This window comes from Coccomyxa subellipsoidea (assembly GCF_000258705.1).
Source record: "Coccomyxa subellipsoidea C-169, whole genome shotgun sequence".
Classification (NCBI taxonomy): Eukaryota; Viridiplantae; Chlorophyta; class Trebouxiophyceae; family Coccomyxaceae; genus Coccomyxa; species Coccomyxa subellipsoidea.
In genome coordinates this window covers 578562-604612 of record NW_005178020.1, presented here as the reverse complement: position 1 = coordinate 604612, position 26051 = coordinate 578562, and the positions used below count along the sequence as shown (strand labels likewise).

The window sequence follows — 26051 nt, the reverse complement described above, 5'->3', positions numbered from 1 at the left end:
TTATCACACAAGACCTGATCCGTTATCAGAAAGCCCTTGAGGCAAAATATTATACGATGCATGCCCCAATTAGTCCAGACTTGTATTTAAATCAGCAGACAGGCTTGGGGGCGAGTACTCTTGCCCACCAGTGGCCATATGGCTTGCATGTTTACTTGCTGGCAATGGAGCAGATTGCCACTTCTACCGGTCTACTCTATCTCTCTGTACTAATCAATTTGTCCTTCTTGCCGTGAAAAAGATTCTGATATTTGTCTCAAAATTCTGCTCAGGTCACTAAGGTTTGAAGCTGAAGCACTTAATCCCACAGCCACAATGGCAGTGTGGAGATTTTGACTGACATGAGTTTACTTACTCTGCAGACAAGCTACCATTCAAACTCACAAAACAATCATGAGCTGATGCCAGTAGATTGTGAGTATCCATGCTGATCAGTCGGAAAGATTATTCGGATACTTTCCTGCCACGCAGGTGCAGCTAGCACACAAAATAATGCTTGCAAGTCTCCATCTGATGGCAATTGCCATCACTGCTGTTGCTGCCCAGGAAGAGGCTGACTGTTAATCTGGTACTCGCTGTCAGCAGACACCTTCTGGTGAATTCACCGGCCCTCAGCCTAAGGCTTAGACCAGAGTTATCGGTGAGAAACAGCTGTTGTCCCACTTGAAGATACCTGCACGCATGCAACACCCCTCGCATTTAGAACATTCCAGGGCATCTCATCACATCTTTCAACTACATGTACTAATCTGTGTGGGTTGCTGTCATGTTCTTTTGCCACTGACTCTGCTCTTGCCCTGATGAGGCACAGCTTTCAGACGTTTGATTGAACGTCATGCAAGGGGACTGTAATTCCCTTAATCACTTTATCACCCTGGAGCATTAATTGGTAATTGAGAAGCACCGTTCTCAACGAAAAGGTCGCCTCCCACGAAACTGGGGTTGGTGGCGCGGAACCCTAGGGTAATGTGGGGAGCGAAGATGTTGACAGGGCTGAAGCGCGAGCCGTCGCCCCCGGCCTTCACATACGCCTCAAAGATCTGTGTGCGCACGGCCTGCAGCACAAATTTTATAATTTTAATTCGAATGTGATGAACCGTCATGATTGCTGCTGCGTGTAGAGGTCAGCTGGTGCCTTCAGCTCCAGTGCATTACTAAGACCAGTTCAGTCACAATCTATGCAGACCGGTTAGTAGAGGTCTTTCACCCTTTCACCGGTGACAGCGGGACAATTAGAATATATTTATGGTGCATGCATGCCAGAAGAAGCTAGGCAGCAAGGGCGAAAGATGCGTCCGAGCCATTTATATGGTTGCTAGAGGCTGTCACGCTGATGTGGTGTCTACTGCAGACCATGCCATTTAGCGGAGGCGCACAGCATGCATGCATGCAATAGTGTACGAATATGTGACTACGATGACTCACCGCCAGGTCAGGCGAGCGCACGACGACGTTGAAGACAGTGTTGAGTGTTCCGTTGACTGGCAGAGTGTCACGGCCCAGGCACACCACGCAGAACCGCGCTTTCTGCACAAATGACACAATAGTGATTGGGCTTTTGAAATTGCAGTTTGCAATTCAAACATTCGGTGAGCTTACAGCAAAGCTTTTGCCGGTAAGAATGTTGCTGCCAGGGTTGACCCATTCTTCACATGTGAGGATTCACTGCACACACTGCGCAGAGTTTGACTGCCACTGCCACTGGTGCACGTTGCAAACGTGCAGCAGGATTTGAAACGAGGAGTCCTCAGGAAGCTAGCAAGGCAGAAAGCAGGCAGAAGGCAAGTACGGGTTTCGGCTTGCCTGCACGAGGGGCGCTGCAATGGCGTTGATCTGGTCAATGCTGATGAACGGCTGCAGAACGTTAAGGTACTCAGGAGGAGTCAGCACCTGCGCCAGTCATATTAGTAATCATCAAAACCTAGGCAACTTAAAGGGTGACTGTATTTCTACTCCACTCATGAACCGACATGACGGACTTGTGTTACTTGTCCCATCAGCCTATTGCTCATTCGTGTGACCTGGCTGATAGGCAAATGCCTACACTACAATTACCAGAATTGGCCACTCTCAAATCCACTGCACGAGCTTCAACAGTGCATGGAAGCCTGGGATCAAGTTCAGCTGGGAAGGCTGCTGCTAATCCCAGCTCCTCAATGATGTGAGATAGCTGACAGTCATGGGACTCTATATGCTCCTTTGTGCAAGTGGGCTTCAAAGGACCACATGCAATTCACCCCTTTTTTTAGGTTCAGTGCCATGCCTAAAACAAATATTCTGACCCCTTCTCTCAAGCTCCACTGGACATCAGAAAGTCCCCTGTTCCTGTGTTCAAACTTCGATTAGAATTGCATTTAGAGCATTCAAGGGGACTCACAGTGATGTGGGCCTCGCCACGGTTGGCAAGGGTGAGTCCCTGGGTGGCAGCATAGGCGGCGACAGCATCGTACAACGGCTTCACAGCGGTGTAGTTCAGAGTCTGCTGCACGTAGTTGGGCTTGGGCTGGAAGGCGATGTCTGCAGCTGAGAAGACTGTCTTGGACAGTGTGAAGGCCGGGCCGATGGGGAAAGTTGGTGGGAAGGAGATGTTGTCACAGATCTTGTTCTGCGCGCGTGGCACACTGCTTGTCAGTCTCAGTACAGTATCATTACTGAACACCAAGAAGATCACTTGGAAATGTAGTATTTGCTGTATCTTACAAGGAATGCGCGCATCTTCTGATGGATTTGTACAAGGACCAAACAAAAATTCAACAAAATTGCCCCTCGGTTTGTTCCCAAAAAACGAATATAATAGGATTGTCCAGGGCATTGGATCGTCCAAGCCCTGCACTGGCAGGACGTGATCTTGTTTGGGCCTTCCGAGCTGCAATTCAGCTTTGGGACTTGCAGGGGCTTTGACTCGAATGGTGCGTGCATGTTTCCGGGCGCTTGCTTGCTGGTATGTGTACTTTATTTGGCATTGCTCAGACTGCAAAGGAAGGGCTGCTGTCATTTAGAAACCAGGGCTGTCCTGGTGCAAGATGGCAGGAGCTATATAGGGGAAGGCAGACAGCGGCTGGGTAGTGCATTCCAGGTGGGCTGACTGCTCTCACCGCATCGTAGGGTGCTGGTGTGGGTGTGGGGATGGGAGCTTGGCCCTTGTGCAGGAGTCCGTTCACTACTCCTGTAGCCACCTGCAGGATCGCAGAATCTCTCACACAAGGGATCTTGACGCCTGGAGTTGGTAGACATGCCTGCTGGGTGCCCTTCAAAATCATGGATTAGGGTGCACAGGCCAGAAAGGATTGGTCGTGGGGTACGTGAATGAAAGGAACACGTTTCCTATGCAATGTGGTGTAGGACCACCAACCTGGAGAGGATTGATGGAGGACAGGTTCTCCTGAGGATCCTGAGCAGCGCACAAGCCCAGAAGGGCGACGAGCGTGGCGAACATCAGCGAACGTCCCATCGTGGCTGCACCAAAAAACAAACAGTTCGTCAGACTGCTCATTCGACCGGGTCTCTGTGTTCGGTGACGAAAGCTCACGGCCGTCTTGACCTATACTATTTGAAGGACAGCACAGTGGCATCCAGAAAGTAGCTGCTGCGCCAAGTCTATCTAGTTTCCGTCTTGGAAGGTTCCATATGCTATTTTCTGCATATGCGAGGCAGATCCAAGGATACCAGACGTACCGTCAGGGCTTGGTGGAAGGCAGGGCGTGAGATGGGAGGCCACCAAAACGCTTTTCTTACAGCCGAGCGTCCGTGCAATGGCTTGGCACTCATCGCAGCCCCAGCTGCTGCTTGAAAATTGAAGTGCCAGGGACTCCAAAAGATTCCTGCCGTAATCGCGAATCAAGCCAGTCCAGTGGACTGAGTCCACGCGGGGCCCAGAAATTTAAACCGCAACGGTAAGCCATGCAGCCTTCTGATTGGCCGAGGGATTTCAAGCAGATTCCCACAGCTTCCTCTCCCCAATCCCAACTTGTTCCTAGTCTTTCTGTCTCTCTCTTCCAAACATTTTTCTACCCCTCCTACATGATGCCTTGAAACGCATACTCAATTGCACCCAAGTTGCATGGCCCCAGGCAATAAGTTCACTTGTGCCACAGTGTGGGTAATCAGACTGGCGCAAATGCAATTGGCGGTGCGGTCAGTATATACTGGGATTATTCAGATGGTCATTAAAGTCAAACTGATTCCCAATGTCAGTGCCAGTTCAGGCCTGCCAGTGGACCCCTTGCTTGTCCCTGTTGGAACCCTGCGCTAGTCTTTACTCCACCACGGACGCTACACGGCCAACTGAAATTCAGCCCAAAAAAAGCCCATAATTACTAAAGCCAGGAGCCGCCTCGCTCCCAGGAGTAGCAGTCCGATTGCGGCCGCCGCGCACGCTCGAGAACGGCATCGATTCGGCCGCGGTCCTCCCCGTCCAATTTGAATTCGAACAGCTTCTGGTGCTGCGCCACGTGTCGCGCGTTCCTCGCGCCCACAATCACCCCGGCCACCTGCGCGCCCAGAAAGGGTCCTCAAATAATAAGTGGCTGAGAGCAGATCAGCCAACCAGAGATCTTCAAATAAGCTCAAAGCAGAGCATCCTGATCCCCACAAATATCTCTTCCCCTCACGCATATTGCGCTTGCTTGGCCGGGATAGAGTTGCAGAAGGCGCAGAAGGTACAGCAGGCAGAGCGTCACCAGATAAAAATTTGTGGCTACCACCTTTGGCACACTACCGCAATTTACGCGCGCCACCGCCAGTAGCAGTCGCTTGGCAATGTCAAGCAAGAATGTTTGGGAACATGAAGTAGTCAGGCTCAGAGCGTGAGGATGGGATAGCATACATGTTGTGAGCAGAAAGCAGAAGTGGTTGGTAGTGCCTATCTTGGGCTCCCAAGAAGCTGAACCAAGTGCAAAGGACTCAACAAAGGGGGGTGAGCACACATTTTCAAAGCACCTAGCCACCCCGCTGTACAGCATCTTTGGGACTCACGAAGGAGGAAGCACCTGCGGCTGGTCGAGGACCCAGCGCGAAGAGACGGTGGCGATGTCAGCGCCGTGCTTGCGAGCGACGCCGTCCAACTCGCGCAGGAGCGACTGGAACCAGTCCCAGCCGCCGCTCTGGCTTATCACGCTCGCATACTTGCTCTTGCTGTACGTGTCCGCGCGCACCCTGCGCCCATCAGACGCTGCTCTTAGCCATCGAATCACCTCTCAACCATAAATCCAACAATGAATTTGCCACCCCCTGAGGAGAGTGGAAGCTAGGCATGACCACCAAAGGAAATTATTGTCAGAGTCCACATGCAAGCATGCACACGGTGGGAAAGTGCCTTTGCATGCAAACCATCCTGCCCTTGTTATGCATGCCTGCATGCGCCTCTAAGCTCTTTCGCAGCGAAAGGGATCTGCAACATATGTAATTGCATTAGCCGCAGCATGCCCGGCTACAGGCACATTGTTGCTCATTTTGCTCCAAGGAGCCCTCCTCGCTTCAGGAAACTGACAAGCATTCAAAGCAGATATAAGGTTGCAGACAATAACAATCTCTGGGGCCAGATGCGAGATCTTGAATATTCAGTAGGAGTTGCAGCAGGGAGAATTCCTTGCATGGATCCCGCATGCGGCGCAAAGGGATCAATTCCTGCATAAGCAGATCAGCAATTTTGGCTTTGTGTGCACGCACTTGCTGGCTGGGAGGCCGAGGTAGCGCTCTGAGAGGAAGCCACCTGCGACGGTACCATAGGGCAGCAGCTTGATGCCGTGCTCCTGGCAGTATGGGACCATCAAATTCTCCGGACGCCTGTCCAGCAGCGAGTACTGCACCTGCACTCACAAAGCATTTTGTGTTTACATCACACTCTCTCATACCTCTCTGCCAGGTATGAGAGGTATGCCTGTGATGGTTTACAGGGAATCATATAGAGTGATTCCAAGTTTCACACTCTTGATGCTCATCTCTGTCTTGCTGTCTGTCCTGCCTCCGCATTTGTCATGGTATGCGCGCAGGTCATCATGTCCTCTGTCAACAATTGCACAAAATTAAATCATGCTTTAATACATATACTCCATGCTCACAGCTGAATTGTCTGTAGGCATGCCGCTCAGTGGCCAACCAGTGCATGCAGATGGTGTGCTGGCAAGTCTTGGAAAATGACAGCCCTTTCGAGCTGCAATTCACTTCTGAACACTTTTTCAAGGGCTGCTTTGACTTTTTGAGCCTTCCAATGTACACTTCACTTCTTCAGTAGATTTCCATGGCTGCTGTGATGGCTCTGCTGACATCAGCGCTCATGTGACGGTGTGCTCACCTGGTTGCTGACAACAGGCACGCCAGCATCCACAATCTCGCTCAGCCGGGGGGTGTCAAAGTTAGTCACCCCCACGTGCCTGATCAGGCCGGCCCCCTGCAGCTCTGCCAATCGCTGTGCAGCGCCCACGTATTTCTCCACGCCATAATCGTGCCAGTAAAATTGGACCAGATCCAATTTGTCCACTCCCAGGCTACGCAAAGAATTCTGCACCCCCTGCAATCGCCCACGCATCTGTTAGGAATATAAGTGGGTTCCTATCAGATGGATGTAGGGCCGCCAGTGAAATTGCACCAGATTGAGCGCATCTGTTCCCAGGCACCGTAAAAGCTTCTGTATCCCGTACAATTGCCAGTTCATCTTTGAAGACCGTGATTGCATCCTGATTAATAATGACAATCTGAGATTATAGGTGGTATAAAATGTGGGATGTGGGGCCGCTAGTACTGTGCAGTGTGCCTCCCTTCAATATTATTCCCTTGTGATTCTGAAAAGCACAGTACAATGGAGATCCTGCTTGCATAAAGATGCATCTGTGTGATCGAGGATGTTTGGGAATCGGACGTGCATGTTTAACAAGCCGGTCCACGGCAAGGGGCTGGGGGGCTCACCCGCTTGATAAAGCTTGCCGAGTCAGCAGTCTGCATGTCCCGGCCGAAGCAGCAGAACTTTGTCAGCACCTGCACGTTTCCCCTGTCGCCGCTCTCCCGAAGGTACTCACCAATGATGGACTCTGAAGGCCCGTATATGTCTGTGCAGCAGAAATGCTATCGCACGCCTGCTTCTCAGGAAAGCTGGCATGCATCTGCTGTGCCAGTTGTGTGGTCATATGAGTGCGCTAAGGGACTTTTACCTGCTGTGTCGAAGGTGGTGATGCCTGCCTGCACAAAGGGTTTGAAGTCTTCGATCGCAGCATTTCCGCTTGTCCTGTCTGAATCTCGCTCGCCTCTGCAAGAACAGAAGTGCGTGAACAAGTTGCTAGACGTGTGCTCTTTGACTCGGCAGGATTTCCTCTCAGAGAGGAAAATGAGTCGCAGGTGTCGCACCCATGACCACCAGACAGCTGCCAGCACCCTTTGATAACCTGCAATAATTTGATCGCCATCAATTTTTGAACTCGACAAAGCAGCTGTGATGCAGGGCGCAACAACCACGACAAGTTCCATTGAAACTGTTTTTGCCCATCATGGACCTCAGATCACCTGACTGATGGAGATGCCATCTGCTAGCTCGGTTTTTGGCACGTTCGGCATGTCTCCAGCAGCGCTGGCACGGACGTTCAAAAGCGACCCACCAGCAACCGCAACTCCTGCCGTCAATACCTCTCTTCTGCTACGATTATCCCAAGCGCTGTTTTGAGATCGTGTGAGCCTTGGCACCACATTCATCAACCTGCGTTGCCTATGAAAAGTTGTGAAACAAGTGCACGATGGCACGAGGCTAGTCAACCGGCCAGGAGTGCCCCGCAGAACGTCCATACTATCAACCAATGCACAAAACACAAGATGAGAAGGAGATATATTTTCATGATCATCAATCATGCATGAGCCCAAAAAGTGCAGATGCCACGTCAGCATCAAATGGATGAGCTGGAGATAGAAATCTAAATGTCGACGAGAAAATCGAATTGAGCAAGCCAAAGGAAAGAATTTTGGAGGTGAAGGTAAAGTTTCATTCTGTGATCAATATAAACGCACCTAAAGAATTTGTAGCAGCACAAAACCTTGCCGCATCTGTCATCTTTGGCGCAACTACCAAAAGCGACACATTTGCTCTAGTGTCTCTATACTAATTCGTAATGCTTTGACGTCATAGCGCTGTATAGCGAGCAGTTTCGCCTTCATATGAGTTGTCTTGGGTGCTTCGATTCCACCAAGCTGCTGGGCAACGGGTGCGCCTGGAAGACGCCCAGCGCACGCATACCGCCAGCGACATCTTTTCGATATCTTTATAGACCTGCTGCATCGATACGTCGGACGCAGCCTGCCGATGGGGTCTCGCTAGACGCTCCATGCTGCGGTCTCAGATTACCAGTACGACCTGGTCCAAGGCAACACTCCCGCGTCAAGAAGGTATCATATGGCCAAGGGAACCATAAGCAGACCATAGATCATAGATGCCAGCGCCGTTGGCAATTTGGCATTGCTCAATAACTGCTAGATCTGCAGACATCCTGGCAACATCTGGAGTCTCACCTGCCTCCTGGTGCCCAGGGGGTAAAATGCAGCGCGCAGCTGCTGGAGACAGGGAGCCAGCAGGCCTCCTCGGTGCTGCTGGTCCTGCAGCAGAACCCGTTGCTCCAGGATGTTTGCGCAACAGTCGTTGCCGCGGCCGGTGCCATTGCTCTCGTGAAGATCTTCAGGGCGCTCTCATCCAGGGGCATTGTGGACCAGGTACGGTGCACTAGGAAAATCTGACAGCTCTGCACCACCGACACATGTCTTGCCCTGGAGGACTTGTTGACCAGTTTATGCAAGGCCTACGCTAGCCCCAGTGAGTCTCACATGTACATGTAAAGTACTTTGAAAGAATTGGGGCTAAGGAAAGATGATTTTTGTCACTGCAGAAGTTGAGCCGGAAGCTGGTGCACATCCTGGCTGGCCCAGGCTTTGCGCTGTGTTGGCCGCTCTTCAGGTGAGCGGCACGCTGAGTGCTCACCTCAGCAGGTTGTGGTACAGTCAAATCTAGTTGATGCTGCAATATAACTTTGGCAACTCATGTGTTGCTCTAATGAACCTCTGAAGCTCTTTGTTGCGGATTGCAGTGCAGATCCTAACGCCCGGTTCTTTGCCGCCATTGTGCCCTGCCTCAACCTGCTGAGGTGAGCTTGGATCTGCTGTGTTGCCCTCCCGTGAGAGCCATCTCGTGCACAATGACTCATCTCAAGCCTCTCTTAATTGACGCTGTGAGGACAATGACACCATTCTTGCTTGCAGGGTGCTTGCATTGGGGACGGGGGTCATAGACGACCCAAAGACTGTCAACGCCATGAGCAGGGAGGGCGACAAGTAAGCTCCTTTTAAAGCTTCCTCTTCATGAATTGCATGTTTCAACGCTGATTGCTGCCGGAAGCCACATGCTTGGAAGGCATCTTTGCATTGCACTTTGCATATGTGCCCCTTCCCTATCAGTCAACGTCAGGGATTCCGGTAGCATGATAGCCACCTGAGACTTTTCCTGCCAATCGCTTTAGCAGACATTCATGTGAAGAAGCACTACACTAGATAGGTAGAGCGCAAATGTGCAGTAAGCGTATCCCTGAAGCAGCAGAGAGACTGGCTCCACCGTCTGACTCAATCAAGCCATGAGTTTTGTGGGTTTTTGCGGTGCACAGGTCTGAGCTCCTGCGTGGGCCGCTGTACTATGTGGTGGTGCTGCTGGGGGCCACCCTGGTCTACTGGAGGGAGTCTCCTGTGGGAGTGGTGGTCTTCTCGCTCATGTGCGGCGGTGACGGCCTGGTGTGTTCCACCACTGTACACCGAGATCAGTAATTTCACTAACGAATGTTATCATGGTGTACATCTGCCAGATGCTAGTTGATAGATTCGTCAATAATTTATGTACACCAATAGGGACCCCCCCACCGGTGCCACAGTGGTCAATTTGCTTGACATCGCAGCACCAGCATTGGAACGTTTCGATGCGCTTCAGAGAAAGAGGCATGCAACCATGAAGGCAGAGAGATCAGACGTGGAGTGGAAAAAAAATGAGTGCAAGGATTAGGGGGCATGGATGCACCCATGCCCTCATGGTGGCAAAGGCAAGCATGCATGTGGCCTCCGTCTCCTTAACAATGCCCCAGGCTTCATCAGGGCGTTTAAATTTCCTTTAATTGTATTTTGTTTTTAGTGCAAGGAGCTTGTGTGCAGGCGGATATAGTGGGCCGTCGACTGGGCGGCCGCCACAAGCTGCCCTGGAATAGCTCCAAGTCCTGGGCTGGCAGCGGTGCCATGTTCCTCGGTGAGCGCTCCTCTAAGCTGTTTCACCTGAGAACAAGAGCAGCATTGCTTGCAATATCAGTTTGGCGTCGGCTTTCCCGCCGGACGCAGGATTGTATCTGCAACAGGGCTGTGCACATTATTGCGACTGATGCGGTCATCCGAACAAAGAGAGCACCAGCTCGATATTGCTAGGAAACTGCTGCAGGATCCAGCTAGCCTGCTGCATGCAAGAGGGCCGCAGGCTGTGTCAATGTGTTGGGCGGGTTCTTCCAAAGCCCTGGTGTGTCCAATATTATTATAAGCTATAGATCTGAAGGCCCTGGCACTGCAGCAGATCGCTGTTCTGGCCATGCTTGGCGGCACGCACAGGACTCACCCCTTCCTCTGTAATTTGCTCTACTGTCACGACTATTTTGTGCAATATGCAGTGATATCCATAGTGTGTTTTTGCAGGCGGCTCCAGCATGGCGATTGCCTTCATAGCGTTCTTCTGCAGCATGGGCTATTTCGAGTGCGACATTGCGGCCATGGCACTGGGCGTAGCCGCCATAGCCGCCGTGGCAACGCTGATAGAGTCGCTGCCGATAAACCAGAAAATCGATGACAACATCTCAGTCCCCGGTACTGTCGCTCTTCTGGGGTTCCTGCTTCGGAGTGCGCTGCTGGCTGCCTGAGAAGCTGAGAAGACAAAAGAGCTTTTCTGGTGGGGAAGATCTGCTTCTCTGGGTGGAAGATGGATGGTGTCTGCTGTCAGACGCTTGTGTACACATGAGAAAGCCGGGCTATAGAGATGGAGCTTGGTGCATGCGGGAATTGGTGCCCCTCAGGGTTGAAGAAGCAGCACAGAGAATGAGTCTGCTCCAACTGGCACTCCCGCCAAGAAAGGCAAGAAATGTAGTGGTGAGGAGATGCTTTGGAACTTCTGTAGGTTGAGTGACATTTGCAGCTGCGCTAAGGAATTTGGATAGACTCAAGCCTTTACATCAGAGCTGAACCAGAATGTCTGCAGACACTTGAAATCGGCCCTTCTCTTCTAAAAGGGCAAGCACTCTTGAGTGCATGTCTTTCTTGGGCACCATATGGTGGCAGCGCATGTGGCATGCATTCTAGTATGCTGCCAGTTTTGACTTGGCTCTGCTCCCAAATTGATAGCCTTATGGCTGCTATCTTGTGTACAGAAATGACACGCCATCTCTTTGGCTTGTCTGTGAATACTGGTGTACCATGAACAGTTGTGCAGATGGGAATGTTTAATATGTGGAACTACCTTGCTTTGCATGGAAATGAAAGCCATCCTGGCATGGCTTGCGCATGTACATCAGTGTGCGTGCAGCTGATCAGTGCACAAGTAATGATATAATGCACCGTCGATGGGCTGGTGACTGCTGACATCAGCAAGCTGTTTCAAATGTTGCTCTGGTCCAAAGCATTACAAGTCCGTTTCAAAATTTCCCAACAGCATCAATCGTTGTGCGCTAAAAATATGCCTAGCTGAGATAGTTTGTTATTTCGAACGAAACAAGCCTGAATCTAGGTCAGAACAAGGACATGTTGGGCCAACAAATTCGCTGCCTTGCACACTGCATGTTCAGATTGCCAGCATCTGCACAAGCAATAACTCCATCTGTGAAAAACTGGCGCTGACCCAAATGTCCAAGACATCAAGACACTCTCTCAGCAGAAAGCATGGCATTTGGTAGCCATATGTGTGTACAAGTCAGGCGGCCCTTATAGCAACCCGACAGGTGCCCCCAGGGGAGGCTCGCAGGCCCACAATTGGTTAGATGTGAAACTCACAAAAGAGCTGCTGGCTGCCAGAAGCATCTCAAAATTTCAGACAAGGAACTGCAGCATCATGCACGCGCCAGTGCTGGCAAGCAGGCGCGCAGGAATCATCACTGCGGCCGGATTCCCTGCGGCATTCCCATCGGCATTCCCTGCGGCGGCGGCATTCCCATCGGCGGAGCACCGGGCGGCGGCCGCGCCATCGGAGGCATTCCCGGGGGTGGCATGCCTGCAACCAATGGTGCAACTCACTCCTGTGTGTCTGCATGTGCCAAATGGCGCATCGCGAGTTGCTTGGAGGGCCCAAAGGATCCTGCTGGCAATATGCTCAAGGTGCAACGCTTCACGAAGGTGCCGGTCATGTGGGCCCATGCTTCCTTGCTTTGAATAGAACTTTCGGCCAAAGTGGGGACACCAACAAGCGCATCTACCGTTGGCGGACAACGCTCTTCCAGGCACCTCCTGCGCTCACTCCAGCACAGGCCTTGGATGCTGTCATGCGTCAGCTGGACAGCTGCTCTTACCTGGGAAGCCGTGGGGCGGGGGGCCCATTGGGGGCCTGCCTGGAGGCATGCCCATCATGGGGGGTCCCATTGGCCGCGGTGGCATCCCCGGTGCTCCAGGCATGGGGCCTGCTCCCCTGCCCATCATCTGTGCCTGGAAAGACGCCGCCACCTGCCATGCACACGCCACAGGCTCCTTTCAGCATTTACATCGACAAATCCTGTGTTTGGCATGTTATCTGGCAAGACATCCAAACAAGGCAAGATGCGCAGAGACAGAGTGTGCTGGTGCTTGAGGCAGTGCTTGCGGCTTTCTGCAGGTGGTAATCTTCCTGCCAGGGTGGTTTCCATACCTGAGCTTGGAATGCGTTGCGTGTTTTTGCCTCGAACTCCATAATCTTGCTGTCGATGAGGCTCTGTGTTTGGGATTCCTCGAACTGCATGTAGTAGTTCCTGACATTGGCCTGCAAGAAAAGGAACATACCTCAAGAGTTGCCCAGTTGATTGTGGCGAGAACAAATGTCGTAGCCCTGGTTGTTGAGTCTGATACACGCTTCGCAAACACTAATATCGCCTCACCTTATGTTTGTATCCGTCATTGTGCTGTTTTCTGACGACAGGCTGCGCCACAGAAAGCTCTCAGCATGGTGGAGTGGATGGCTCAGCAGACCAAGATTCTTCGCAAGGAGCAGGATGCAGCATCGAAAATCCATTCGATCCATATCTATATAAAATCCATATCTATGCACCCTTACCGAGTCGTGTGTCAGGTATGTGTCGCAGTAATCGCAGTAGTAGCGAGTCATTTATGCTTTCAAGACCTCGTCTCCAGGGACGTCGCTTGAGGTACAGACCGTGAGAATTTTATATAAGAAAGCGGATCAAAGGCTGAGGTTTGGTTATCTATGTCTGCTTACTACTATCCGAAGAATACAATAATCTGCAGGAGATCCTCAGTCTCACTGGCAAGATATGGCGAGGAGTGTGCTCAGAAATGTAAGATGTATTGCAAATACTTTAATTTGTCAAGCTGTAAGTTCTGTGAAGAGGACTGCACAAAATGATCGGGCTTGATGTTCATCTCATGCAGAAGTTGACTGACGGCGTCCCTCTAGAGATCTCTGCTGTTTTCAAAGCAAGCTCCATCAGCTTCCATCAAGTTGATCTTCTTGTCCTCTAATCTTATTAGCTGCCTCAAGAAGTTCTTTTGATTTTAATAAGTTCTTCTCCTGCTTAGTCGAGGGGATTACAGGATTTCAGGAGTGTATGTATCACTCGAGTGTCCTCTGCTGCACGGTCCACAGTCGATACGAGGCAAACTGAGCTCGGGAGACCTTCACTATTTGTGACTCAATCTGAATCATTTGGCCATCACCTCTGTCTCATATATTCTTAAAGGGATGCGATCACCAGCGCAACCTTGTTTTTCAGGCTGACGAGTTCAAAAGCTGGCTGGACAGCTCAAACCTGGTACTGAACAGAAACCAGTGCTGGGACAGATGGCGCTGATTGAAGGTGTTGAGCGAGTATAAAGGCCCATTCACATCGATTGCAGCCATATCATCTTTGTCCTGAATCTCATCGTCCGGCGCTCGAACGCAAACGGCATACCTTTGCCCACCGATGCAGACGCGCACCACAATGCTCCTTCGACAAGTGCTTGTCAGCACAATCCTCTGTACGCTTCTCAGCGTCCAAGCCCGCCAGCTCCCGTCTCCTGCAGGTACGTGTTCACAGCGAACGAGGCTGGACGTTTTCGCTCAGGTCTCCCAGTAGCCTTCTATTCGAGGCATTCGGTGCTTTACCCAAGGACCTTGTGCAGCTTGATGGTCCGAGACATACAAGGGGAAACGATTAAAAATCTATGTCATTCCATCTTGATTTGTGTCTAAGGAAGGGCACACCTGCCACATGCTGCACTGGGTACCAGCAGTACTGGCTCAGTGTTTCACTTTCATGCTGCGCAGGTGGCAGACGCTTGAGCCAAGCATTCGCCTCTGTCAATGGCGCGTCAGCCGTGGCCGGCAACTCCCTGGCCTCAACTAGCTACTCTCCTCCAAGCAACAATGGGGTAAGCACCAACAATGCTGTGACATCGCTCACACCTTGGCTCATCTGCGTGCCCAGAAAAGCTTTCCATTCAGGGTTGGTGTTGCTTTCATGTGAGTGATTGCCACTAGCAATCCTCCTATAGAGAAAGGGGATGGGATGCATATACGTGTGTGCACAAATATTTGTTCTTGTTACACTTGTGGCCTGAATTTGGACCATTGAATTTGAATGCAGAATCCGGTTGGTAATTTCTTCTCAAGCGTCTTCAATGGCGGCCGCGATCGCCTCAACTCTGCAGCCTCAAGCGTCGCTGCTCTAGGCGGCAGCGGCGGCGGCGGTGGCAGCTCCTCGGCAGCTTCCGCCGCAGCTTCCGCGGCCTCTGACGCTGCCAGCGCCGCTGCTGCCGCTGCTTCGGCCACCGGTAATGCCACACCTCTTTTGTGCGCATGCATCCTGAATCAGGATTCCTAATGATCCACTCATGTGACACATTGGGCTTGCCACCCTGCGAGTCACCGCGTGTGTGGACGCAGCCTTTGTCCACAATCTGAGAAAAGTGCATTGTGCCACTACGTAGTGTATACATGCCGATCTTGATGTTCACCATGGGATTGCGCATGCATCGTGCTCTCACCCCTGATGAGGCTCCTGACTCACAGCAAAGTACTCACACTGACGCACACCTGAGGAGGCTCATCTTGGCGTCCCCTAGGGCTAGCTTAGCTTGCATGCAGGGTGGACCTTCCACTCTGTTTAAACTCATAAAAAGTATACTTACAAGAATCTGAACGTGTCTGGCTGCACAGGGACTTCCGGTGCATCGGCAGCGGCATCGGCGGCGGCAACTGCTGCGCAGAGGGCCGCCTCGGCCGCAGCTTCTGCCTCCTCCGCCGGTCAGACCTCCGCTGCAGCCGCCGCTGCTGCAGGTCTGCCCCAATCCTTGCCCATGGCCAATTGGAGACACCAGTCGGCCCTCAATTTGAGCCGAAGGAAATCCCAATTTGGATCAAATGAGACATTGTCGATGTGGTTAAAGCCTCCACTGAGATTCAGGAAGTGCTGAGAACATGAATAGCTGCTGAAAAAGATCTGTATGAGGGGTTCAGCTGCAGGCCAGGCGTCCGCAGCCGCTGCAGCAGCCGCCGCAGGTGATGGCGCATCGGCGTCTGCCGCCGCAGCGTCCGCTAGCAACTGGTCTGACCAGGTGCGGCACCTCCCTTTGCTTCAAGTAGACGGGAACACAGTGCTCTTAACTCTTTGAATTAAGCTTCCAATTTGTGACCTCAGTTGGTCTTCTGCATCATACTTGATGGGGCATCATGGTTTTGCTCGAAGACCCATTGGAGATCACTGGTAATTTCCCCCAGGACCAATGAGAGACTGAATTTTACAGGCATCGGCTGCGGCGGCGGCGGCCGGTGGCGGCAGCAGCGCGAGCGCATCGGCAAGCAGCGGCGGCGCGGCGGCGGCCGCATCGAGCGCCTCTTCAGGCGGAGGCCGCGGCTCCGGGGGCGTTGACATTGCGGCCGCCGCGGCGGCCGCTGCTGCCGGCGCCTCCAGCGCAGCAGCGTCTGCAGCCAGTTCTGCAGGTGACTGGAGTATCCATCCCTCCAGGACACGAGAGTTTTCCTTAACCACTTGCTAGTGTTGATTGCCACTCGGGGTGCTTATATTGACTTGCGATGGGCATCGTTCTTGCGTGCCAAAAGATTGACGAAGACTTTTACTATATTACCAAACAATGCAGCACTGACTAAGCACGAGAGCAGTTTTCACTTAAAAAACCAGGCAAAAGACTTGCAGGATACACTACGGTAGCACAAGAACACTACGGTACACTACGGTGTGCAGGTGGCCAAGGCTCGTCTAGTGCCTCAGCTGCGGCATCGGCCGCTGCGGCCGCGGCATCGGCCGTCTCTGCTGTAGCCAACAGCGTCGGCCTCTCATCGGCCGCCGCTGCCGCCGCAGCCGCCGGCAGTAGCGCTGCCTCTGCTGCGGCTGCTGCTTCCTCTGGTACTGACACCCTTACTCACGTTCTCGACTTGTTCATGTGCAAGGGCCAGGGTCTTGAGCAACTGCTGCTCGCTGGGAATCTCGGTGGCTAAGTCTGAGTTGGCTTGTCATCTTTGCGCTATAATGGTGTGTGAGGAAAGTTGATGATGCTTGTGGGTGGCGAAGCAGGGAACGCCTCAGCAGCCTCGGCTGCCGCCAGTGCTGCGCGCCAGGCAGCCGCCAGCGCAGCCGCCTCTGTGGCGGCCGGTGGCCGCTGACTAAGACGCGATGAAAATGTGTGTCTCACATCTTTGTAAAGAGGGGGGGGATAGCAGACATAAAAATAGAGTGAGCGCCAGAAAACAAAAGGAAGAGCTGTCTCGCAAAGTGCAGCAACATTACAATAAATGATACGATGAACGTGTGTGATGCAACTGAAACACTTCAAAGGAATAAGTCAGATATAATTGAAGTGAGACACGATTGTTTGTTTGACGTGAGCAAAGGAACGAATGAGATGCAATAATGCAATTTTGATAAATATCGACGCACTCCTGTGCTTGACATTCCATGCAACTTGAGCAAATTGCATGATGCTGCTGTCACATTTGATTTCAGGACAGGTGTCACAAGGATTAAAGATACGTCATTATGCAACCAACACCAGGCTTCTGCCCATCGTGATGCATCATATGAGACCATGTCCATTCTTGTTCTCATCCTATGAATTTGTATGGTCTTCTCTGTCACTACCAGCCAAATAAGCTGCGCCATGCAGAGCGGTATAGCACTTCAATTTCTGTCTGTACTCTGCCAACATGTCCCCTGCAGTATCTCTCAGCCTATGTCCTGTCACGTCTGTTGCAAGAAACTTGTCCTTCACAGCATGCCCGGAATCCAAAACTGCCGCTGCAAGAGGCAACATCCTAGAAAATATTGTGACTTGGTGTGCCAGAAATTTGGCTCACTCGGATGTGAGTTACTACTCTGGCCATGGCCGCTCACATCTGATCACTGCAACAATTGCGCGCTACCAATGCATGCCAACAAATTGCCCGGAGGATAAGGAATCCATTGCGACAAAAACAAATCTTCATCACAAGCATCGACAGCTGCAGCTTCATCACAAGAGCTCGCCAGCAGCTTGCCATTGCAACCCATCTGCAGCTTGACGGAGTTTCCCTTCCAAAGATGCGGCCCACCAACTCATGCTGACTGCTCTACGTCTCTCAAGGCACAGCTGGCCTGCCAATGAGCTTCCCATTGCTGTGTAGCGGCTGCGGCGGCGTGGGCAGTCCTGCCCCCTCATTTATCTTATGTAGGCGTGCCTCTTCCTCTAGCCGTGCCCTGTTTCTGACACGTGCCACCTCTCTTTGGCTTGCCTCCTCGGTTAGGCCCACTCCCTCAATAATCGCTCCCCTGTTGTCCCTCTTCTTCAGGAAGGAGCTATTCCTCGTCCTTACGAATGTTTCTATCTTTTTTGAGAAGGCGATCAGTGAAATTGGCGGTTTGTTGGCCTCGGCAGACTCAGCCTTGTAGAGGTCGTACATGCCATAGTCGCCCGACAGCCATGTCTCGGCTGCGTCATTAATTTCCACATTGTTGATGATCCACTGCTCAGCGAAGCTGGTCCTTGTAAGGCCTTGAGCCGGTCCAAGGAAAGGTTGATCCACCCAACCCATCATTGGATTGCTTGCTTGACGGCGTGACGAGCCTTCCTGCCCACCCCTGGCTGATGGCTTCAGGGTTTCCCCGTCATGGTTCCAATAGCAGTAGGAGCCGTCCAGAGAGTCCGGACCATCGTCCATCCAATGAGACATGCGCGCCTGCACGCAGTGTGATCATCACCCGTCCGTCAGCAAAAAAGAAAGTTCTGCACTCTTGAGTAAGTGGCGGCCATGGTACACCCCTAGGACTCCCCATCAAGCAGAGAGCGCCCGGCAGTATAAAATTGCATGCTTGAGTTGAAAGGCACCCACTATTTGCAAAGAAAAGCAAGCATCCCGCTTTCAACCGCACCACTGCCCTGCGCGAGGCTCTGGAGTGGACTCCAGACAGATCTGGCCACTGATAACAAGATACCAGAAGCAGTGCTTTTCAAGCAGCTATCGCGCTCTGCTTGATCATGGTGAGGTGTGTACAGGAGAGAGGCACCGGTGTGATGTGCGGTGTCCGGTGTATGATGAGATGTGATGAGGTGAGATTTCTCACCTGTTTTGTGGCGATGTAGCCCATGTTGTGCTCCTGGGCCTTCACAATGCATGGGATGCGCGCAGTCACCACCACCCCAAGCTCCTCCAGCACCTTCATCTTGCGCGGGTTGTTTGTCTGCGATCGATTCAACTTTGAGTTCGAAATTGGATTTGAAATTATCGCAACACTCCAAACACTCGAACGTTGATATTCCCAATTGTAACCATCATTCACTTGCTGCATGTCTGGAAGTGCATGTGCATCATTCAACTCAGACGCTGTCTCAGCTCTGCTGACGAGTGGCAGGGATGCATGCATAGCATGGCCCCTGCATGCAGAGCAGACAGCACCATACCCTGGGACTCTTTTTGCCGAACATTGAGGGAAGAGGAAGGGGCTGTTCTCACCATGAGGCGAATGCTGCGGATGCCCAGGTTCTGCAGGATGTTTCTGACAGAGGAGTATTCTCTGCAGTCGTCCGGCAGCCCCAGAGCCCTGTTGGCATCCACTGTGTCCAACCCCTCTTCCTGCAACACATTCCACACGCTTTCAAATCCTGCCCGCGCTTGTAAGAAATCTATCCCATGCGGTAGCACCTATATAATGTCTCCAAACAAACAATGCTGAGAATGATGTACTTCTTCCATGCGGGCAACCAGGAGGTACGTTGTGGACCCTAGCTTTCTCCCATGAAAGGTGGAGCGACCCCGAAGCTGATCTGCATTCACAATTGCAACTGCAGCAGCAGAGCTTCTGGCGCAACCATGTCACGGCGTTCCTGCCCTTCAGAATACGCGCAATGTGGGTACCACCAAGAGCGCTGTATGCATTTGGTTTGCATTTGGCAAGTGTGGAGGCATCCAAGAGTAGCGCGCAGAAAATTCCCGGCACAGCGCGATCAGGACGTTGAGGTTGCAAGCGGCTTGCCTGCAACGCATAGGCAGCTATCTTATTAGCAAGGCCGATGCCGCGCCCCTCCTGCTGCAGGTAGATGATTAGACCCGGGCCATTCTCCTGAATGTAATCCATAGCCATCTCCAACTGCCCCGCGCAGTCGCACTTCAACGACCCCAACACCTCTGCGCAAAAGCAAACGCAAAGTCAAGCTCGAACTTTCCCTTTCGAGGCCCTCAACTTTCGAGACAGGTTTGTCAAAGGCAGAATGCCTACATTACCGAGTGCTGAGAGATGTTCTATTATGTATGACAAGGGGACCAGTCCTGCGTCTGACTGTCATAAGATGTCCATCTTGCACAATACTGACCAGTGGGCCAAGCTGACCATGAGAGGTGATATGAAGTAGATATACGAACATGCCTATCATAGACCCAGGGGATGCTAGTAATTGAAGGGGACATGGCAACTCACCCGATGTGAAGCAGGCATCATGCACGCGCACAGGTATCTGCATGGCAAAAAAGCACGCAGTCTCAGACACGTGAAGCTGAGTGAGATCCAGGGATGGAATGACACAACAGAGGGCCACCCAGATCTACACAAAACCTTACATAAAGAAGTGTCTGAAAGGCTTGACTCACCTCTGTGCCATTCTCTGGTCGTCCTGTCATGATCACGCTGGGCTCTGTGAATGTCCTGCCGCCATCAAACTGCATGGAATGGGTGAAATGTCAGGTAGGTGACAACACAACCATCAATAGCTGTTACACATCTCAAATTCCAGAGCAAGGACAACAGACAAATGCCCTTGCTGGCACAGGTCAACACACAGTATTGACCAAGTGCTCCATCGACACACACAACGATGGCTGAAACAGGATTACTGTACAGGTGCACCCAGATCTAAGTGGATTAAAAACACATTGACATCGTTGCATAGTACACTTACCGTGTGTCTGTATCCTCTGAGTCTGTACTTGCCAGTACGTGTAGGAAGCAGGGTCTCAGCCACGAACTCGGTGACATCGTAGGAACCTGGCAAATTTTTCTGCACGACCTCACTGTGTTGATTGGGCAATGGTGTGCCCAGACCCTGCATGACTGCCGGTCCCACTCCATTCCTGCCAGACACTAATTGAGGTGGAGGTCGCTGCACATAGCATCCCGTGCTGTAGCCCTTGCCGAAGGGCTGTCTGTGCCTGCTGTCTGGTCTGGCAGCGTCTGAAGATGAAGCATTGCACCAGATCGGGTGGTGCGCTCTAGGAAATGCAGAAGATGGGGCTGAGGTGCTGCAGGACTGGGAGGATAACGCCCTCTGCGAATTCATCGCCCACTATTTCTACAAAGTCCCCTTCTTTAAATTTCAAGAAACGACATATTTATTTCCTGCAACAGAATCAAGACGATCATGACATTATGTGGGAGTGAGCAAGGCACGCTTTTAGGCGAAGTCTCATAACGTGACGTGGCATGAAGGGTCAGAAGACTGCCACAATTTGACTTTGCAATTGTTGAATTTGTGAGACTGGAAGCATGTTCTTCATGCTTGATATCGAATGATGAAGACACATGTCTGACGAAGGGGCTTTTGCAACTTGAGGAAAGTCCAAAAAATGGGATCTGTGCAGGATTATTCTAGTGTCCCATGTCAAAGTCTGCATGGGTGATGTTTGGCTAGATGATCTGGATATCACTGAAAAGATTACACATCACTGAAGAGTTTTCAGATGGTAATTTGGCCACCATCCGGAGAGCATGCCCCATCTAGATGCTAAAGAGCTTGGCTGGGGCTTGCTCTGCTCCTCAGCAAGGATTTCTGGGCGTATGCCTCTTGATAATTGAGCTACCGAAAGGTTCGTTGCTTGCTCATGCCCCTCAAGACCTTCACGATCACTTTGATGCACACACTAGGAAGAGGCTTTTGCCCAGTGCATCAAGACAGAGCACCTTAGTGTCTTGTTCACTGCAGGAGACTCACGATCAGCAAACCGTCTGCAGCGCCTCACGGTCACTTGCGCCAAGAAGCCCGCGAAAAAGACTGCAGCCAAGGGAGAACCTTCACAGGTGGCTGACGCCACTTTTCTAGCCCTCGGCTTCCCTGCAATGCACATTCTTCACGCCTGCAGTTGCCCATGTCTACTAGAACTGTAGCATGAGGCACCTTGATGTATCCATCATGAAGCGAAACCTATGACCTCTCACCTTTCACCTACCACCCTCCAATTATGGAAAGAAGAACGTGGCTGCTTGCAGGGTGGGAACCAGGCTGCACCACCGCCACCAAGGATCATCGACACCTCGCATCTGTCCCTCAAGCAGCAGAAGCGCTTCATCGAGGAGAGGAAGGTATGTGCGGCTCACCATGCAACCGCTGCCACCTTCAGGGCTCTTCCTGTGTTTTGTCCTATGCTTTGACAGCGACAGAACGCCCTGGGTGACAGAATTAAGCATTACTGCTCGGTTTGCATGGGCACCAGAGGTTGGAGCTGTCTTGACTTGTCCTCCTTAACTTTGTCTCCTGTCCTCTTTGCTTGTTGGAATTTTTTCTGTGTACTATGATCTGCACTGTACAGTCCGTCACTGCCGCCATGCACCTCACGCAGAGGACTGTACAGGCGCAAGAGAAGTTTGTCTATGCGCAGAGGTGTGCAACACTGCCGTCTGCTCGCGCAGAAGTTGCAATTCTGTCTGTGCCTGCGCAGAGGTTTGAGCAGTCGCCGCAGAGGCAGAAGGCGCTAGGCAAGACCCAGCGCTGGCGGAAGCCAAAGATAGAAGCAGATGAGCGCGCCGCAGAGGAGGAGCGGCAGCGCCAGGCCGCGCGCGCTCTCAAGGCAGAGCAAGAAAGGAAGCGGAAAGTGCGGCGGTCACTCATCGACATGCTGCAGCCCAAAGCGGTGCGCATCTCATGCATAGCTTTTTTTGCAATGCCAGGGTAGGCGCTCTGAGAATGCCACAAGTGAGGAAAGGCCGGTGCTTTTGGGCACTGCTCGAGGGACAGGTGGCACTGCTCGAGGGGCAGGTGTTGTGTGCTTGTGGCCACGCTGCAGCGCAGAGTGGTGCGCACACCAATTTGGGATGTCTTTCTGGGGTCCCTTGAGGATGGTGGGACGTAGAGTGCCGAGTCCTCGCGGTTAACGGAAGTGGCAAGCCAGTACTGCGCGCAGTGCGAGCGCCAGAGATAAGAGGAAGGCTGCCTTGCATATGATTAGCTCAGCGAAAGAGATATGCAGACATCAAAGCAGTGCGAGCGCCAGGGATAAGAGGAAGGGATGCCTTACTCGTGCACAGAATTTATCAACATACAGTGATCCCCCGGTCCAGGAACATTGAATGACCACACTGCATGCATGCAGGAAATTGTGGCTAGAAGAGGGTAAGGGCACTCCCCCTTGTAGTTGAGTATGAGGCCCTGCTCGCTCAGCTGTATGACAGCACCAAATCTGCTGCCTCTACTGTCTCTCCTTGCGGCAGTAGGCGGCTCCACACAGGTGTTACCGGCCATGATTCGAGGCACCTATATCATTTATATTCCTTGGGACCTACAGACAGGCAGGGGTTTGCACTGTGCAGGTGGACAAGCAGCCACCAGTGCTGCTAGTGGACGGCTACAATGTGCTATTGAAGAGGGCGGATATGGAGGCGGAGCAGTACTGGGAAGCACAGACGCTGGCCGACGCGCGGGAGCGACTCGTGAATGACACGCGTGACTACGCGTTAGTCACCGGCTGCCGCGCCGTCGTCGTGTTCGATGCCTTCAACAACCCCGAGACCCTCATCACCACTCGGTGCGCCTCCCCCTGCAACCCTGAGCAGCCTGTCTAGAGATCTCTTCTGCACAGTCCAATGTGCGCATGTGATAGCATGCAGATCATGGCTTGTCTGCGGGTGCTATATCTTCAAGGCGTGAGCAAGCATGTGATGTGTTCTTCTTGACATACAAAGAGTGGCTTTCCATGAAAGCTGATTGGGTCCTTCACGCTCGCAAACAGGTGGCACATCATGAGACCTGGTTTTCACATATGGCAGTACACTTACAACACCTGAAGATGTGCACACCGGGCTTTGCATTTGGTACATTGCAGAGAACAACCCCTTCATACTAAATGCTGTTAGTAATAAGGAGTGAGACTGGTTCCGCTGCCGTTATCATCGACTGGGGGACATGCATCCATAAAAACCCCAAATTCTAACCCTCAAATCTAAAACCAAGTCCTAAATGTGAGTATTAACTCCCTGGAAACACCCGATTCGTGATGGCAATTATCTCCGTGTGTGACAAGGGTTTAAGTGCGATGCAGGGAGATGGTAGCGGGGGTGGAGGTGGTGTATCCTAAGGGCTCAGACGCTGACATGTATATTATGGCAGAGGCGAAGCTGGCCAGGACGGAAGGAGCGCCGCGCGTCGTCGTGGTCAGCAATGACCGGGAGATCAGCGCTGCTCTGGACTATGTCAATGGCATGGGCTGGATGCAGTCTGAGATGTACCTACAGGAAATGGAGCGGGTACGCTATACCGTGCTGTGCTACATTCCGTGAATGTATACATATATATCATATATATATATGTGGCCCCGGCTGGCGGGGTGCGGTACAAATACTGAGCACCGTGCCCACGGTCTATTGGGTCTTGCTTGGATCTGGCGAGTCCAACATGGGGTATGAGTTTTGCAGCCTTTGCATGCAGCTTGTCTGCAGACGCACCTTGCCTTTGGCAGGAAAAGCGTATATATATGTGTTTCTGTGTTTTGGTCGTTTTTTGGGACCCTATCTGCCGAAAATGAGTCCCAAAAGAAATTTGGTCCGGGTTTGGGAAGTATTCCACTAGCCGCACCCAATGAAGCATGCCCCCGGTGATTTTGATGGGGAAAGATCCCTAAACAACGCTTCAAAGCATCTCCTCCAGCGCTGGGGTGCGGGGTTTATAGTGACCAGTATGGTATATGCTTTGTCCATCATCATGCAACTTAGCGCACCTGGGTGCGGCCAAAGGTGGGTTAGGGATCTGGTGTTTGGTGAAGTGCCTTGAGTGACAAAGACTGTGTGGCTGTTGGAGACTGGCAAATCACAACGCCGGTAGCAGGCCAAGGAAGAGTTCAATCCAACCTGCTGGGATTGGAGCTCATTTGACCCTTTGGCCCAGAAACAAACGGATTCAACAACAGAGATGTGCAGACATCAAAGCAATGCGAGCGCAAGTGAAAATGAGGAAGGGCTGCCTTGCAGCTGAACGTTATGCACCAACAATACAATGATCCCCCCATGTCCCACGATAAACAAAAGGATTTTGGCTGCAGGTGAGCCGAGAAGCAGATCGCGCACAGAGGGAGGCCGAGGAGGATCAGATTGTGGAGCTGCTGAGGCAGGGGGGCACGATCGCGCAGGGGGCGCTGAAAAACCGCGCCACTCTGGACAGCCTGACGGCGCTGCGGCGCAAGCTCGAGAACGGCCGCGGCGGCGGCCGCAAGCAGGTCTTCAGGCTCGAGCGGTGGTGACAGCAAAAGATGCGGAGCTCGGCAGGTCAAACTAGAATGGGTGCAAAGATGAAAGAGAGTGCGAGCGTGCCAGAATAAGATGAAAGGGCCACTTTGCACATCGATCATTTTGCTTTTGTGATCCTTGAGCGAAAGAATTAATAACTCACTTGCAGCGTGAGAGCACGCAAGGACAGAAGGCTGCAGTGCAATGCATGCGCAGTGCGCAGTTTGGTTTGGAATTTTTTGGTCTCTAGTGTTGGCCCTGCCAATCAGCGCGCGATGGATTGCGCAGGGCTAGATATGGAGACCTGAGGATTTCCGTGAGCGGGATCCTAAATGTTCATTGACCCTGCTGCAAGGATGCAATGTGTGAAAGATCACCTTGGTGTTTTTGCAATTTTTTTTGATTAATGATGCCCCAGGGCCCTGACATCATGAATTGGATCAGGCACCAGTGCTATACCTTGAGCTTTGACGCAACGGCGATGTGGTCCTTTGTTTGTGGGGACGATAAGTCAGGGCATTGAGCTGGCTCAGCCAATGCTTGCGCAAGCGCGTGGTGCTTACCGATGCATGCGCATGCTTGAATTTCGATTCTTGAAGGGTTAAGACATGTTGCGAGGCTTGAATTATTTATTGCTTGGCAGCTCCATGAAAGGCACATACACATGTAAGGAAGCGTAACTCTGGGAAAAGAAAGGATGGCATGCAGGTAGCAAAGATCTGAGTGTGAAGGTGCGGCTTGCCTTGGGTGAGACATGCCTGCCACGTAATCCAGAAAGCAGAGTCTCTTGAATTGAAGGAGGGCAGCAGAGGCAGTCGGAACTTGCTTGCATTGCCTGTCAATAGATCTTCACGAAAGACGTCGAGATCGCTTGTCTGCTTCGACTTCGACACGAGTCTCTGGTGCGCCTTCCACTGT

At 52.0% G+C, this 26051-nt stretch overlaps 7 protein-coding genes across 7 annotated transcripts; 3 read left to right on the top strand and 4 right to left on the bottom strand.

Annotated features, from left to right (window-relative positions):
• Positions 1-138: 138 nt before the first annotated feature.
• On the bottom strand, positions 139-3451 carry COCSUDRAFT_68254 (hypothetical protein; the record flags this gene model as incomplete). The annotated part of the gene is made up of 7 exons (XM_005643026.1): positions 139-673; positions 905-1055; positions 1426-1527; positions 1810-1890; positions 2378-2605; positions 3096-3176; positions 3353-3451. The coding sequence occupies 7 exons, from the start codon at positions 3449-3451 to the stop codon at positions 624-626; spliced, it is 792 nt and encodes a 263-aa protein (XP_005643083.1). The 3' UTR covers positions 139-623.
• An 865-nt stretch (positions 3452-4316) lies between these two features.
• On the bottom strand, positions 4317-7545 carry COCSUDRAFT_38602 (aldo/keto reductase; the record flags this gene model as incomplete). Its single annotated transcript, XM_005643025.1, has 8 exons — positions 4317-4490; positions 4989-5154; positions 5668-5807; positions 6293-6508; positions 6922-7043; positions 7146-7240; positions 7339-7376; positions 7495-7545. The coding sequence occupies 8 exons, from the start codon at positions 7543-7545 to the stop codon at positions 4317-4319; spliced, it is 1002 nt and encodes a 333-aa protein (XP_005643082.1).
• A 591-nt stretch (positions 7546-8136) lies between these two features.
• On the top strand, positions 8137-11602 carry COCSUDRAFT_49246 (hypothetical protein; the record flags this gene model as incomplete). The annotated part of the gene is made up of 8 exons (XM_005643024.1): positions 8137-8183; positions 8520-8685; positions 8859-8926; positions 9057-9113; positions 9229-9300; positions 9627-9750; positions 10162-10252; positions 10687-11602. The coding sequence occupies 8 exons, from the start codon at positions 8137-8139 to the stop codon at positions 10905-10907; spliced, it is 846 nt and encodes a 281-aa protein (XP_005643081.1). The 3' UTR covers positions 10908-11602.
• A 911-nt stretch (positions 11603-12513) lies between these two features.
• COCSUDRAFT_20542 (zf-U1-domain-containing protein) lies at positions 12514-13327 on the bottom strand (the record flags this gene model as incomplete). The annotated part of the gene is made up of 4 exons (XM_005643023.1): positions 12514-12693; positions 12875-12985; positions 13101-13142; positions 13277-13327. The coding sequence occupies 4 exons, from the start codon at positions 13325-13327 to the stop codon at positions 12514-12516; spliced, it is 384 nt and encodes a 127-aa protein (XP_005643080.1).
• An 817-nt stretch (positions 13328-14144) lies between these two features.
• Positions 14145-16843, top strand: COCSUDRAFT_60204 (hypothetical protein; the record flags this gene model as incomplete). Its single annotated transcript, XM_005643022.1, has 8 exons — positions 14145-14244; positions 14489-14592; positions 14808-14994; positions 15380-15499; positions 15686-15777; positions 15967-16162; positions 16425-16586; positions 16755-16843. 8 exons carry the CDS (start codon positions 14145-14147, stop codon positions 16841-16843), a joined length of 1050 nt encoding a protein of 349 aa, XP_005643079.1.
• A 1467-nt stretch (positions 16844-18310) lies between these two features.
• Positions 18311-20754, bottom strand: COCSUDRAFT_20671 (hypothetical protein; the record flags this gene model as incomplete). The annotated part of the gene is made up of 6 exons (XM_005643021.1): positions 18311-18391; positions 18777-18893; positions 19166-19304; positions 19693-19837; positions 20127-20163; positions 20578-20754. Coding segments are annotated over 6 exons (696 nt in total), but the record flags the coding sequence as incomplete, so codon positions are not given.
• A 416-nt stretch (positions 20755-21170) lies between these two features.
• Positions 21171-25147, top strand: COCSUDRAFT_68251 (hypothetical protein; the record flags this gene model as incomplete). The annotated part of the gene is made up of 7 exons (XM_005643020.1): positions 21171-21508; positions 21625-21719; positions 21909-22001; positions 22358-22549; positions 23226-23440; positions 23954-24158; positions 24950-25147. The coding sequence occupies exons 1-7, from the start codon at positions 21424-21426 to the stop codon at positions 25145-25147; spliced, it is 1083 nt and encodes a 360-aa protein (XP_005643077.1). The 5' UTR covers positions 21171-21423.
• Positions 25148-26051: the final 904 nt, after the last annotated feature.